Raw genomic sequence first — 14,960 nt, 5'->3', positions numbered from 1 at the left:
TTGAAATTTAGTATCCCAATAGACTGCTCAGCTTCGATAGATGAAGGTTCTCCGTCATTAGCCTTGTTCTCATCATCATATTTGGCTGATTCTTGCCTTTGATCTTGAACTACATAAACCTGTAGTGTGGATATACTCAGTACATACTGACTGACAAGGTATCAGGAAAATAAAGGAGTAGAATACCAGAGTTTCAGAGGTAAATATTGACAGTAGCAGCTTATATTATATGCTTATGAACAACTAACACTTGTAGGAATAACTAATACTAATTTAGTACTATGGAAAACACCACGGCTCAAAAAAAACAATTACCTAACTCGCAAACAAATAAAACATTCTACTATATATGAAGATCGATCCGACCATAAGGTCTCTGATTATGTTGGATATCCCTGTACTACCTCGATGATATATACTCCCTGTTTATAAGTATTAAAAAATACAGTAGTCAAATGTTTTATACTCCTATTCTGTCCCTCCCCTAAAAACTGAATCACAGGGATGTCATTGCTCTACTCCAACAGAACAATCATTCCAATAGAACAATTATTCCAACAGAAAAACTAATCTAACAGAACTTGTAATCAGGATGTCACATTACATATGAATCAACTTACCATCATTTGTTCAGATGATGCAAAATATTTGTGCGTATAGGCCATGTTACAAGCAGAACAAAGTAAACATGAAGAGCCTCACCAGCACGATTGCGTGCAAGTGCTGGCGGCAGAGACGATTGCAGGGGGAAGCTGGAGCTAGCAATGCCACACTGACGCCTCGTGGGCGACTTGTTGGACATGGAGCAGCAGAAGGCCCACGTTGACTTCCTGTGCGGCAGCGACGGCGGCTCACAGGATCCAAAACCGTCTTCCACGCCCATGGCTGTTGTCTCCGCGTCCGCCACGGCAGGCGTCTCCTCATGGCCAGCGCTGCTGCATCATTGGCCGGCTCTGCTTGCTGCTCGTGGACGTTGTGTGCTCCCCTGATGCCGCCGGAATGGAACCACCGCTGCGGCGACGCCAGGATTGCAGGAGCCACCTCCCGGACCGAACCACCGTCACGTACCAATGGTTGGAGAAGCACGTCGCGGACGAGAGCGTATCAGATGAGGGCTTCCTTAGTTCAAGGAAGACGGCGGCAGCAGGGATGAGGTCGAGGCGAAGCTCGAACTGGAAAGCAGTGGGCGTCGTAAATCCGAGCTCTGGGTGGGGAAGGTGGTGGCGGAGGGTGGGATGGGGCAGGGCCGGCGGCGTGCAAGCGCCAGAGCATGGGCGGTACTTGGGTGCCGACGACCTCCAGCCGTCCAGCGGCAGCGAGCGGTGGACCACGACGCCCAGGCTGCATAGCAAGCAATCGAGAGGGGGGGGAGGTGGCGAGCAGCGGACCTCCAGCGGCGGCGAGCGGCGCACCACTACACCGGCGGGGCACCCTAATTCTTTTGAACGGATCGGGGAAGATAGGAGAGGCGCGAGTGGGAGGAGATGGGAGCGATTCCGTCGATCCACGGCTCCCCAGCAAGCGCGGCTCGAGGATGGCGTAGCTCTCGGCGAGGCGGAGTTCCTGGTCTCCTCGGGGAGGAGGTGGTCCAGCTGTGGGCCGCGGTGGGCGAGGTGGGTCGGCGGTTGTTGAGCTGCGCAGGTGGGCGGCGGTGGTTGCCTCCTTCGCAGCAGCGCAGGAGGGCGGCGGCAGCGGGGGCGGCGGCGTAGTTGGGAGACGCACGTGGTGGGCGGCACAGTGGGGAGAGGAGGGGAGAGACTGAGAGGGACATCGGCCAACGCCATCGCGGGGGAGAGGAGGGGGGTAGAGTGAGTGGCTGGGAGGGGGAGAGAGTGGGTGGGGAGAGGTTTTTTTTCTGAGCATCGGGTGGGGAGGGGTGGCCCGTTTAACTCAGGCCGGACCGTGCCGTTGCGGGCCGGCCCATTTGGCGAGGTCTGGCTGTGAGGAGGAGAGGAGTGAGGGGAGGTCCGCATAAGGATAAGATTGTAGGGTGAAAAAAATGCAACTGAAAATATATGTGTTAGTCTCACTTTTGTTTTTATTATATATTATAGATGTTTATTTATATAATACAGTATAAAATATCATTATATTTTGTATGTTTCACCTTTGTCCATCAGAGATAAATAGTGATGGACTTGAATGATGTTTTAAATATATCAACTGACATATGCACTGATGTAACGATGACGGCCCGGACCGAAACACCACGAGAAGAGGTGCTACACATGTTAACGCAAAAGGTGCATTATTTTATATTATTGTTTTCAGAATATATGAGACAAGGATATGGATTTTGGAGATGCACAAAAAAAACCTATTGACAATGGTTCCGAAGCGACGTCGCTGAAAGGGACCACCGTTTTTTTTTTACAATATAATGATATGAAAGCGGTGCTATCTCATAAAAAACAAAAAAGATGTCAAATTAAACTTCAATTATTATGCAATTATGACCATGTTATATTGTCTCTACCTGTGAAATTTAGCATGCATTATCTTTATATAACTTCATCAAACCATTTTATATAACTTCATTAAACTATTTCAGAAGCCCGTGGCAACGCACGGGCATTCTACTAGTAAGTATAACAAATGAGTTGTCCATGGTAACCTAGAATGACATCGATAACAGAAAGAAAATAGAATTTATTAAGTGGCACTACTTTATTTCCTTACAAAACTAATCAGCCTAACAATTCTATAAAGCGACTTGCATTTTACAGGTTTCACATTAGGTATTTCTGTACAATGTGACGGCAATAGTGGTGATGTTTCTTCACTAAATTCAATGCAGAATGGACTGGATACTGTATGCCACCTGGTGAAGAAATAGCTATTAATTGTTTATCGTTTGAGCATCTTTATTGAAATAATATGTGCTAATGATAATACGATTGAGGTTTCTAAGATTTAAGAATGTAAAATTCGACTTCTGTAGATAAACATAACAGACAATTTTTGCATGGGTATAGGAAATCTTTCAACATCTGATTATTTCCATTGTACTTTGCCTGAAAAATTACGACCATGCTAGAAGTGGCATAAAGCTAATGCAAGGAAGAAAATCATGTCCTGGACAACTGCACAGCCCAACCCAGGCTTGTCACATATGCAGCAAGAACTTTATGCTAATTCCATTTATCTGAAATAATGATATTTAGTTCAATGTTTATGCCCAAAGCAAACCTGATACACGTACAATGCTTATCCTCCCAATCTTTGCTGAACCAGCAAACTTTGGGGCTTGGGCAATAAGAGCTGAACAAATGAAGTCCTCTATTTAGTCTGCAGCACATAAATCCTTCATGCCTAATGTACAAAAAAAATACATCAAACAAATGTAACAGAAGCGAAAAATGAGAGATATATGCAGAAACACGAATCGCACTTATCCTGACAAACACAACACCTCGCTGCCCAGACAAACTGTAGACGTAGGTGGACTGCTCTGAGAGAAGGTGGATGAAGAAGGAGGGCAAAGACCCGGGAGGGTAGGTCCTGAAATAGAGTTGGAATACATTTTGATCTACATCCCTTCTGGATATATGCCTTGGGGTGTCTGATCTGGTGGCTTTGGGGCTCCTGGTGACCGGAGACGCCCTGCAGCCCGCCATGGTGCTATAACTGAATTGAATGCCATTGGCAGCATGGAGCTATATCAGAAGAGGTCGGCGCAGTAGGATGCCGGTGAGTAGCGGTGGGCGCCGCCGTCGAGGTTAAGGGCGGGGGAGGTGGGAGGTGTGCCCCGGGGCGTGCTAAATAAGAGCAAGTACAATAGTGGGCTTATAGCCCACTTGAATGGAATTTTTGCCTATGTGGAGGAGTGAGATGTGAAAAAGTAAGGGGAGTGGGCTCTTATGCAAGAGCCTAGTTATATACGCATTCCTAGATAAATATAATAAATGTGAAGAAAGAGATAGAGAGGAGATGCAAAAAAATACTAATGTAACAGCCAATCTATAGTCCACACTATTGTATGAGTGCTTATAGATGATGGCTATATATGACATGGCGGTTCCTTATAGCCATCAGCTGGCTATATTACTAACCATGCTCTAAAGGACGCTGGGAGCAGGACGGCGAGTGGTGCACCTCCATTGGCATTAATGGATTTTTTAGCAACGGCAACATTACTCCTCGCTTGATTACCGGCAGACATACTCCAATCACCCACGATGGCGCATCACTGGGGAGTTCCTATACGCCGCTTACTGCAGCAATTGGAGCGCGCGCCGCACAGGGTGTCCCCGACTGGACCGGCCCAGTACAACCGAATTAAGTTCAACGGAAAATTTTACGATGCAAAAATTACAGCGCTAGGAGGATGCAAAAATTGGCAAGTTATGGCTGTTTGGATTGTAGCCATCAGTACTTGCCAATTTTTTGGCAAAATCATTGGCTATCATTTGGTTTCAAGCCAAATATTTGGCAACTTTACAAATTGAGATTATGTCAATAAAAAAATGTGGATAATAATAATAAGAGTGAATTCCACTTTTTACCCCATATTTATACATTTGTGACACTAATTACCCCTTCGAGTGAAAATTCGTCTAGAATACCCCTTTTGAAATCTTTGGACCCTTGTTTTTTGATGTGTGTCCATCAGGTAAGGTGTGAGGTGACGCCCTGTATCCAAAAACATGTGGACGGCCACAAGGAGTGGAATAGATAGACAAGAGAAGCTTGGACAAGATCGCCAATGATGCCCTCCTATCCTTACAGTTTTTTTTACAAATCAATGACGCAACATGCCGATCCTGTCGACCATAAACAGACAAAATGTAAAACTGGGGTAAAACCGTGTTAAAAGTCTCCAAAATCTGACATTTCGATAAAAGTTCCGCTAAATAGGGTAATATGTGTCACAAATGTACAACTACAAGGTAAAAAATGGAATTCACTCTAATAATAATACAAGACCACACAAACTGGATTACAAAATACAAACAAACTGAATATGCTAGAACATTATGACAGCAAACTTTTGCTTCCCCGTTACCTGCTGTTACGTCGCACCAGTGCAAAAAATAATTAAGTAGGTGACTGCAGATCGATGCATACTATCTCGGACATAAATCTTGTAAAATCGTAGTTGTACATTTACTTGGGTGAACAGCTTATCTCGGCTAAATAGCAAACAGAGATGGCAAGAACGTGTGGAGTAGCAGCACAGAGAAAAGTTCAATAATACATATTCCCTCCGTCCCATAATATAAAAACGTTTTCGACACTAGTGAAATCAAGATGCGTGTGAAGTAGCAGCACAGAGAAAAATGATTTGATAAGAAATTTAAGATCTAACAAGAGTGGGGGAAATCACGATAGAGGAAAGGGAATCGAGGGCCTGGTTTGAGGGAACTAGAGGGGCTCCGGCTGGTGACATTTCAGTGTGATTCACTTGAGAGAGGAGGAAGAAATGTGGAGCATCGCTGGTGCCGGGTGGTTCAGTGCAGGTCAACGCCATCGATAGATGTAGATCGGCTGAAGAGAGAAACAAGGAAAGAGACGAGGACGAAGGGTCGCGGGCTCGCCAATTTTTTGGCGGACGTTTTCCGCGCCGCGGATTCGCCCATGGCGTTGGCGAAAACTCCACGGGCGCATGCCCAAGTTTGATGGGGCGAGCCAAAATTGGTCCCGATCCAAACAATAGCCAAAATTTGAGGGCATGACCAATTTATTGGTGTATAGCCAGCTTTGGTGGCCATCCAACGGCCCCTAGGTCTGAAGCCACCAGATAACCAATGGTTAACACGAAATTTTAAGAACAAACGATAGTGGAATATATTTAAAAGTCAAACATTTTTTAAATCTTCAGCACATTTGTTAAAACGTGAATTGTTTTCAAAATTCCTGAACATGCTTTGAAAACGTGAACACTTTTTGAATTGGTGAGCAAAATTGGAAAACGGGGACAACTTTTTAGGTTCAGAACAAAAAATTTAAACTGAGAACAATTGCAAAATCCTGAACAAATTTTGGAAATGCGAACATTTTTATTTAGGTGAACAAAATATTGGAACATAATTTTTTTCTAAACCTTTAAACATTTTTTGAAAAGACGATTTTTTTAATTTGTGAGTAAAATTAAAAAATGGAAACACCATTCGAAATAGATGAACAAAATTTGAAAACAAGAACATTTTTTTTAAAATTTCTGAACATTTTCTTAAAACAGAAACATTTTCTGAAATCATGAATAATTTTGAAAAATGAGAACATTTCTTGAAATGCCTGGATTTGTTTTTGAAAATGCAAACATTATTTGAATTTATGAACAATTTTAGAAAACACGACTATATAAAAAAATAACATTTCCTTAAAAGAACGTACATTTTTTAATTTTCTGAACAATTTTCCAAACAAGATCTTAAGAAAAACAAAAATATACTTGAAAAGTAGTAAAGAAAAAGAAAAGACAAAAGCATGTCCTTGTTTTCAAAAAAATAATAACTAAAAAGGTGAATTTTCATTATTTTTGTAAACACGAACATGTTTCAATTTGCGAACAAAAATTTAAAATAAAGAAAATATTTTCAATTTTTTTAAACAAATTTCGAAATGGAGAAGAATTCTGAAAATCCAAACAAATTTAAAACACAACAATTTTTGAATACGTGAACAAAAATTTGAAAACAAGAACACTTTTTGAGTTTGTGAACAAGTTTTGAAAACAGGAACATTTTTTGAAACCCCGGTCATTATTTGAAAAGTTCTAACAAATTTCAACAAAAATATTCTTAACAATTTTTGAAAAACATTCCGTCCAAGTTTTGAAAACAGGAACATTTTTTGAAACTCCTGAACAATTTTTTAAAAGTGCAAAACATTTTTTGAAACTATGGTTTTCTTAATACACAACCGTTTTTAAAAATATTGAACGTTTTTAAAAGCACGAACATTTTTTAAGTTTCCAAACAATTTCCAAAACATGAACTCTTAAAAATAGAAATATAAACTTGACAAAAAAATAAACAACAATAGGAAAAGAAAAGAAAAATAAACAAATAACAAAAAAATATAACCAAAAACCCAAAAGAAACGGAAAACCCAGTTCAGAAGGTTCCCAAAACCAGAAAAAAAATGGCTGAGAAAGTCTAGAAGGTTCCCAAAACGAATCACTTCAACACGTTAATGGGTCGGCCCAGGTAATCGCTACATCGCCAAGTCTATGCGAAGGGCCGACATTTTGACGCAATGTGCGTCCAATAGGAAATTCCGCATCACTGCCCCGCCGCCCCTTCAATGTCTCCCTGAACAAGGGCTCTTCGCATCACCCGCACACTGCCCTTGCCAAAGCGGCCGCTCTTCTTTCCTTGCGATATTTTTTGTGCTAAGTGGGCCGGTGTCGATGGGAAACGTATATGTTAAATGGGCTTCTTGAGCGAGATAGGCACGATTCCATAAACCACCGATTTTTTTACCGAAGCAGTAGCCCATGAGGCATCTGGTCCACTTAGCGCTATTTAAGAGTATCCGACGGCCAAAATACGAGCATCACAAATGATCCAATGGTTAGAAACGTTGGTGGCCTGAGAGGGCTAGAAAAGTGCACAATTTTAATATCTCTAAATGGAGCGAGTTGCATGATTGGTAATCATATAGAGTAGTAATTCAGGTTTCTTGAAGCTATTTGTGTTTTTGGCCTGTCCTCCTAAAAATTTAGCACTTACCAACGATAATATAGTTTCTGCCTTTACTAGTTTTACCGTACCGTGGGCTTGTTGTGTTTCCTCTTTTTTATTTATTAAACGGTAATGTTAAAACTCTGAAGTCGGATTTCTAAGCATGGCAATATCAAATGTTTTTTATGGCAAACTAATTATGTTGTGGCGAGGATGATAATTTTTTTAGGAAGCATTGCAAATTCTGGCAAAAAAAATGAATATGGCAAGCATTTTGTCATGCTTGCTAGAAGAATTTGCCATCCTTGAAACAACATAATTTGCCATCTCGGATGTTTGATTTGCCATTGTAAAAAAAACTGATGTGGATTTCTAGCGAAATCCCCTATTAAATTCTTCCTATGTGAGATTTTAACATTTATATCAAAACAAGAACAAGTAAATAACTAGCAAGTCTTCAGGGCGAGACACCATGATACCTTGGGATTCTGTTCAACACCGCCTGCAGCAACTTGTCTCAAATCCCGAACTTCATAGCACCATGAGCCCGTTGGATATAAAACCACTCCGCGTGGTCAACCATGAGAAGGTTAGGGAGTAACAAAATACAACGGGGGAGGAGATGCAATTAGAGTGTAATATAAATTTTGTTACTTTAAAGTAGTGCACAAGAGTGAAGAACTGCCTCATAAACTGGGTAGAGCTTCTGCAAAGCTTGCCTCAAGTCCCTTCAGTCAACTTTGCTTCACTTCATCGAAAATCTTTTCACCGGGCATCAGAATATGATTATTAATAGAGATCTGGATTAATAGTTTGGGAAAATTGAATGTTGCACTAATTGTTCATGTTCCTTTTCTAAATTAATTAGTACCCCCCCCCCCCCCCCCCCCCCGCACACACACACTTTCATTTCTCAACGAAACCGGTAATGCAAGACATAAGTATAGTTGTTCCTCGGTACGGCTCCAAAGAGGAGGGGTTCGTGCAAGGGCATGACGGTGACAAGAGGGAAAGGGTGTGAGGTGGCAGACACAATGTGGGTTACGGTGGGTTATGATGAGTCACGGTCATGTTGGATTTTGGTGGCACCATGCGGGGCGAGGTTTGGTGCTGACTGGTAATTGAGCAAAAAAATCTCCAAAACTGTCCATTAACTCACATGTGATAGAAACTACCATGCTTTTCTAGAAATCTCTATCGAGATATTTACTGTTCGTTTCATTTCAGAGGTTTGTCTTGAGATATTTGTTGGATGCTTCATTTCATAGGTCTTGGTCATGATATTTAATGATACTAAAATATAGGAGAACATGTATTTATCTTCTATACTATGTATTTAGTAAATGAGTGTTGGTGTGATATCGATGGTTTCTCCCCAATTGCCCTATCCATTTTCCACCAAAAAAATCTTTAACAAAAATAAAAAAAACTAACTCACATAGGACTAACCACTCATTTACAAGATATCAACAAAAATAGGGCAGAATAAGCATGTATGTTGGGCTTTGAACCGTCAGTGCTAACTTAGCCGATCAAATATATATTATTCATCCATAGCAAAACACACTCATATTTTCCTAGTACCCTCTTTTATAAGTGTCATATATCGTGGAGGGATGTAGTTTTGTAGAGTTTTTTTAGTTTTCCTCATATCTAAAGTGACTTATTCAATGAAGTTTGTCTCCAAATGTCAATTTATCAAAAAAAACATTAAAAACATTTTTTGAAAAATACAGTTTCTATTTAGTGAAATTTATTTGAAACGACATACATTAAATAGTCTAAACACTAACAATGTAATGTATTATGTTGATCGATCATGTAAAGTGCAATAGAAAACTATATAAGTGCCTGATAATTTAAATGGATTGGTTATATGCAAAAGACAGTTATGAAGCGGATAACTAAGGGATGAGAACAGAGACGTCTCCAGGAATCTGGGGCTCCGCTGCGAAATACTCCCTCCATTCCTAAATATAGGGTGTATAATTTTTGGCACGGAAATTAAAGAACGCATGTGGAGGGAAAGTTTCCCAAGTTTTGGGTAAGATTACACCTGACTAATTGACATGACAAAATAGAGGAGCTTGCATGATATAAGGAAATGTAATCAAATCCCCCAAAAAATTAACCAAATGAGTGGTGCAACGCAATACACCTTATATTTCGGGAGTTTTCTCAAAAATCTATACACCTTATATCAAGGAACGGAGGGAGTATAAAATAAAACCCTAAAATATGAGAAATTTATATAACTTAAAATACTCTTTTTGAGATCAGAATGATATTTTATATTTCTAGACAAGAAAAGAATTAAAATATATCTGAGTCTAACAATTTTTATTATAGGGTAATGAGTTATCACAAGAAATTCTACTATTGCGCATTGACATTAGTTAAACTAGTAAGAAGAGATGAAATGTCGGATAAATAAATCTAAGACTTAACGATTAATCAGATAGAGAATAAAATACAAATATATGCCTGAATTTATAGTATGTGTATGGATAAAAAATTCTCAATTGATCTCATAGACCTAGTTATGCCTTGTTCTCCTAGATATGGTGTATACGTTGAGCAAACTTGTTTTCAAAATATAATACCACTATGAATCAGATTAGGATTCAAGAATTAGGACTCACTAGATGAGAAGGCGGAGAGCTTCTGGCCAGCCCAATCTATCGGCTCAACGCGTGCCGACGAGTGTGGGTGCGCGAGGACTATGGAGACATGTGGACACCAGATTGGGCAGATTAAACGACAGAGGCACGACAGGCAGCGCGCCGCGCAGATGAAACATAGATTAGGAGAATACTTCCATGCCGTGAAGATTTAGGGTTGGGCGACTCGTGGACAAACAGCCGAACACGGGCAACCTTTTTTCCCTTGGGCAATTATCGCTAATGGGCCTACTTGGGGTCCCCACTTTTTGGGGGGCCCTGTGTGGTCGCACAGGTTGCACATGCCTGTCGACGGCCCTGGATGAGAAAAAGAAAAATAAATTTCTAAATAACTAATATTTTTAGAATGATTATTTCTGCATTAGGCTACTATTATACCTAAGACCTTCTTTTCAGCGCATGTGGCCAAAATTAGCGCCTGCAGCACGTGCATGGCTAGCTCACTCGATTTGGCCACCCATTCATTTGCTCACTTTATTTTGCTTACATTCTTTTGGGTGCTGCTCTTTTTCCGCTTAAATTTTTAAAAATGTTCACATGCTTAATTTTTTTATGGATTGGAAAAAGTTTCATGGATATGAAAAATTCCAGTGATTTTCAAAAACATGGACGAATTTCAAAAAGTCAGTGAATTTTTTTAAAAAAATCATTAATTCAATATAAAAATTTGTTCATAAATGTTCATAGATTCGAAAAATGTTCACGGATGTGAAAAATGTTCGCAATTTTAGGAAAAACTATGACTCTTCAAATTGTTCACAACATTGAAGTAAGTACTCAAATTTGAAAATTGTTTGCAATTTTTAGAAAAGTTTACGAATTAAAAAAAAGGTTCATGAAGTTAAAAATAGAAAATAATAAATAACATAACAATCCAACTAAAATTGTGAAATAAAAAACAAGATGAAAAATTTCGGTATGCTTCACAAAACAAGTCAGAAGCTTCTAGAAGCTCCGCATATGTCAGGAGCTTCTACAAGCTTAACAATACCGGATGCTGGAAGCTCAACCTCTAGATGGGCTGACCCATTTTCAAAAATCCTATAACCCGGCGCTGTAAGTGTTCAATAGGGATTTCGTTGAATAGGAGATCACGTTGGAGGGAGTGTCATTTTGTTTGTTGCCAGCGAGCTAGGACAGGGGCCGATTTGGCCCAACCCATAGTGTTCCAAGTTGCATGAGGTCACCCCTACGGTCGGTCGGCGAGCTTAGCAGCCGCGCGAGATCCCGACATCGACATGGCCCAGATCTCTCTCGCACACTCCAATGGCATCGGTGGACGCTGACGAGGGACAAGCAGCACCGGCGCCAATAAAAACAAACAAAAATACTTGCAGAAAATGGTAATAAAAGAAAAAAAATCTAAGGCTTGTGTAAACTTCACAAAACCTGATGCTGGAAGCTCAACCTCTAGATAGGTCGGCTCATTCCCTACCTGGGTGTGCGCTATCTATTAATAAGCTTATAACCGGCGCCATGAGCGCTGAATAGGAATCACTGGAGGAGTGGCCTCCCATGCTCTGTGCCGGAGCATTCGCGTGGTCCTTAGGCGAGACCTGACTCTTTCTCGCATGACACGAGACATAGTCGCGCTCGTACTGTTGGCAGACATGAGCGGATTTGGCCCGGCCCATAGTGTTCCAAGCTGCACGAGCTCACCTCGGTGGAGCAATCATACGGTCGGCTGGACGAGCTCAGCAGCCGCGCGAGATCAGCACACCGAAATCCCCCAGATCTCTCTCCCTCACGCGCGCGCCAATGGCATCGGTGGTCGCCGGCGAGGGGCAGGCTGCACCAGCGCCAGCGCCGACGCCCAGGGCCACCGTCTCGCACGTCAACATGGACGACCTCCTCCTCGGTACCCGCTCCCACCTCTCCTCCCCGCTCCTCCCTTGATTCTAACTTCCATGTATTGATCCTAAATTTTTGATATCCCTTGCAATCAATCTTGAAACAATTCAGACTAAGAGGAACTATATATAGAGAGGGAGTGCGACTAGTGAGTACAGGGAACCCATTCATGTGGTGTTGTGGTGGTGGTGGGGGCGGACTCACCACCTTAATTCCACATATCATCAAGAAGCCCTGGAAGGGAAGTTACAAGCAGAAACCATGAGAGAGTTAGGGAGTGACAGGGGGGGGGGGGGGGGGGGGGGGGGCAATTAGAATGTCACATACATTCTGTTACTTCAAAGTAGAACTCAAGAGTGAAGACATGCCTCACATACAGGGTAGAGCATATGCAACGCCTGCTTCATGCCCCCTTTAGTTTTCAACAAAGAGAGACGGGGGGGGGGGGGGGGGGGGGGGGGGGGGCACGACCAACTGTCAACCTTTACTTCACTAACAAAATTTCACCAGCCATCAAAATATGATTTTATTGATAGCGATCTGGTTCAACAGTTTCGAAAACTTGAGAGTTATCCTAATTTCCCCTCTTTCTTTTCCAAATTAAGGAGTCCCCCCCCCCCCCCCCCCCCCCCGCTATTTTCATTTCTCAACGAAGCTGATGTTGGGGAACGCGGTAATTTTAAAAAATTCTACGATCGCAAGGTCTATCTAGGAGATGCATAACAACGAGAGGGGAGAGTGTGTCCACGTACCCTAGTAGACCGAAACCGGAAGCATTTAGTAACGCGGTTGATATAGTCGAACTTCTTCGCGATCCAACCGATCCAAGTACCGAATGTACGGCACCTCCGCGTTCAGCACACGTTCAGCTCGATGACGTCCCTCATGCTCTTGATCCAGTTGAGGACAAGGGTGAGTTCCGTCAGCACGACGGCGTGGCGATGGTGATGATGAAGTTACCGGCGCAGGGCTTCGCCTAAGCACTACGATGATACTACCAAGGTGTGTAACTGTGGAGTCGGGCACCGCACACGGCTAAGACAAATCTTGAAGTGCCTTTGTGGTGCCCCCTGCACACGTATATAAAGGAGGGAGGAAGAGGAGGCCGGCCCTAGAGGGGGCGCACCAAGGGGGGGAGTCCTACTTGGACTCCCGGTCCAAGTAGGATTCGGCCCCCCCTTTCCTATTCCAACTAGGAGAAGGAAGGGAAGGAGGAAGAGGGGAGAAGGAAGGAGGGGGGCGCCACCCCCTCCTAGTCCAATTCGGACCAGCCCATGAGGGGGCGTCCGGCCACCACTTGAGGCCCTTCTCTCCTTTCCCGTATGGCCCGTTAAGGCCCACTACTTCCCCCGGCGAATTCCCGTAACTCTTCGGTACTCCGAAAAATACCCGAATCACTCGGAACATTTCCGATGTCCGAATATAGCCTTTCAATATATCAATCTTTACCTCTCAATCATTTAGAGACTCCTCGTCATGTCCGTGATCTCATCCGGGACTCCGAGCAAACTTCGGTCATCAAATCACATAACTCATAATACAAATCGTCATCGAAAGTTAAGCGTGCGGACCCTACGGGTTCGAGAACTATGTAGACATGACCGAGACACATCTCCGGTCAATAGCCAATAGCGGAAGCTGGATGTTCATATTAGCTCCTACATATTCTACGAAGATCTTTATCGGTCAAACAGCATAACAACATACGTTGTTCCTTTTGTCATCGGTATGTTACTTGCCCGAGATTCGATCGTCGGTATCACCATACCTAGTTCAATCTCGTTACCGACAAGTCTCTTTACTCATTCCGTAATAATTCATCCCGCAACTAACTCACTAGTCACATTGCTTGAAAGGCTTATAGTGATGAGCATTACCGAGAGGGCCCAGAGATACCTCTCCGAACCACGGAGTGACAAATCCTAATCTCGATCTATGCCAACCCAACAAATACCTTCAGAGACACCTGTAGAGCATCTTTATAATCACCCATTTACGTTGTGACATTTGATAGCACACAACGTGTTCCTTCGGTATTCGGGAGTTGCATAATCTCATAGTCTGAGGAACATGTATAAGTCATGAAGAAAGCAGTAGTAATGAAACTGTAACGATCATAATGCTAAGCTAACGAATGGTTCTTCTCCGTCACATCATTCTCCTAATGATGTGATCCTGTTCATCAAATGACAACACATGTCTATGGTTAGGAAACATAACCATCTTTGATAAACGAGCTAGTCAAGTAGAGGCATACTAGGGACACTGTTTTTGTCTATGTATTCACACATGTACTAAGTTTCCGGCTAATACAATTCTAGCATGAATAATAAACATTTATCATGATATAAGAAAATAAATAATAACTTTATTATTGCCTCTAGGGCATATTTCCTTCAGTCTCCCACTTGCACTAGAGTCAATAATGTAGTTCACATCGCCATGTGATTTAACACCAATAGTTCACATCGTCATGTGATTTAACATTCTATAGTTCACATCACCGTGTGACCAATACCCAAAGGGTTTACTAGAGTCAATAATCTAGTTCACATAGCCATGTGATTAACACCCAAAGAGTACTAAGGTGTGATCATATTTTGCTTGTGAGAGAGGTTTAGTCAATGGGTCTACCACATTCAGATCCGTATGTATTTTGCAAATTTCTATGTCTACATGCTCTGTACAGAGCTACTCTAACTAATTGCTCCCACTTTCAATATGCATCCAGATTGAGATTTTAGAGTCATCTGGATCGGTGTAAAAGCTTGCATCGACGTAACTCTTTATGACGAACTCT

General features: G+C 42.2%; 1 protein-coding gene across 1 annotated transcript; it reads right to left on the bottom strand.

The window, feature by feature from the left end:
* Positions 1-552: 552 nt before the first annotated feature.
* LOC123072577 (protein EARLY FLOWERING 5) lies at positions 553-1,812 on the bottom strand. Its single transcript, XM_044496155.1, has one exon. The coding sequence runs from the start codon at positions 1,782-1,784 to the stop codon at positions 921-923; it is 864 nt and encodes a 287-aa protein (XP_044352090.1). The 5' UTR covers positions 1,785-1,812; the 3' UTR covers positions 553-920.
* Between the last annotated feature and the right edge of the window lie 13,148 nt (positions 1,813-14,960).

This window comes from Triticum aestivum, chromosome 3B (assembly GCF_018294505.1).
Source record: "Triticum aestivum cultivar Chinese Spring chromosome 3B, IWGSC CS RefSeq v2.1, whole genome shotgun sequence".
Taxonomy (NCBI): domain Eukaryota; kingdom Viridiplantae; phylum Streptophyta; class Magnoliopsida; order Poales; family Poaceae; genus Triticum; species Triticum aestivum.
Note: the sequence above shows the minus strand (reverse complement) of the source record. Positions and strands in the feature narration are given on the sequence as shown.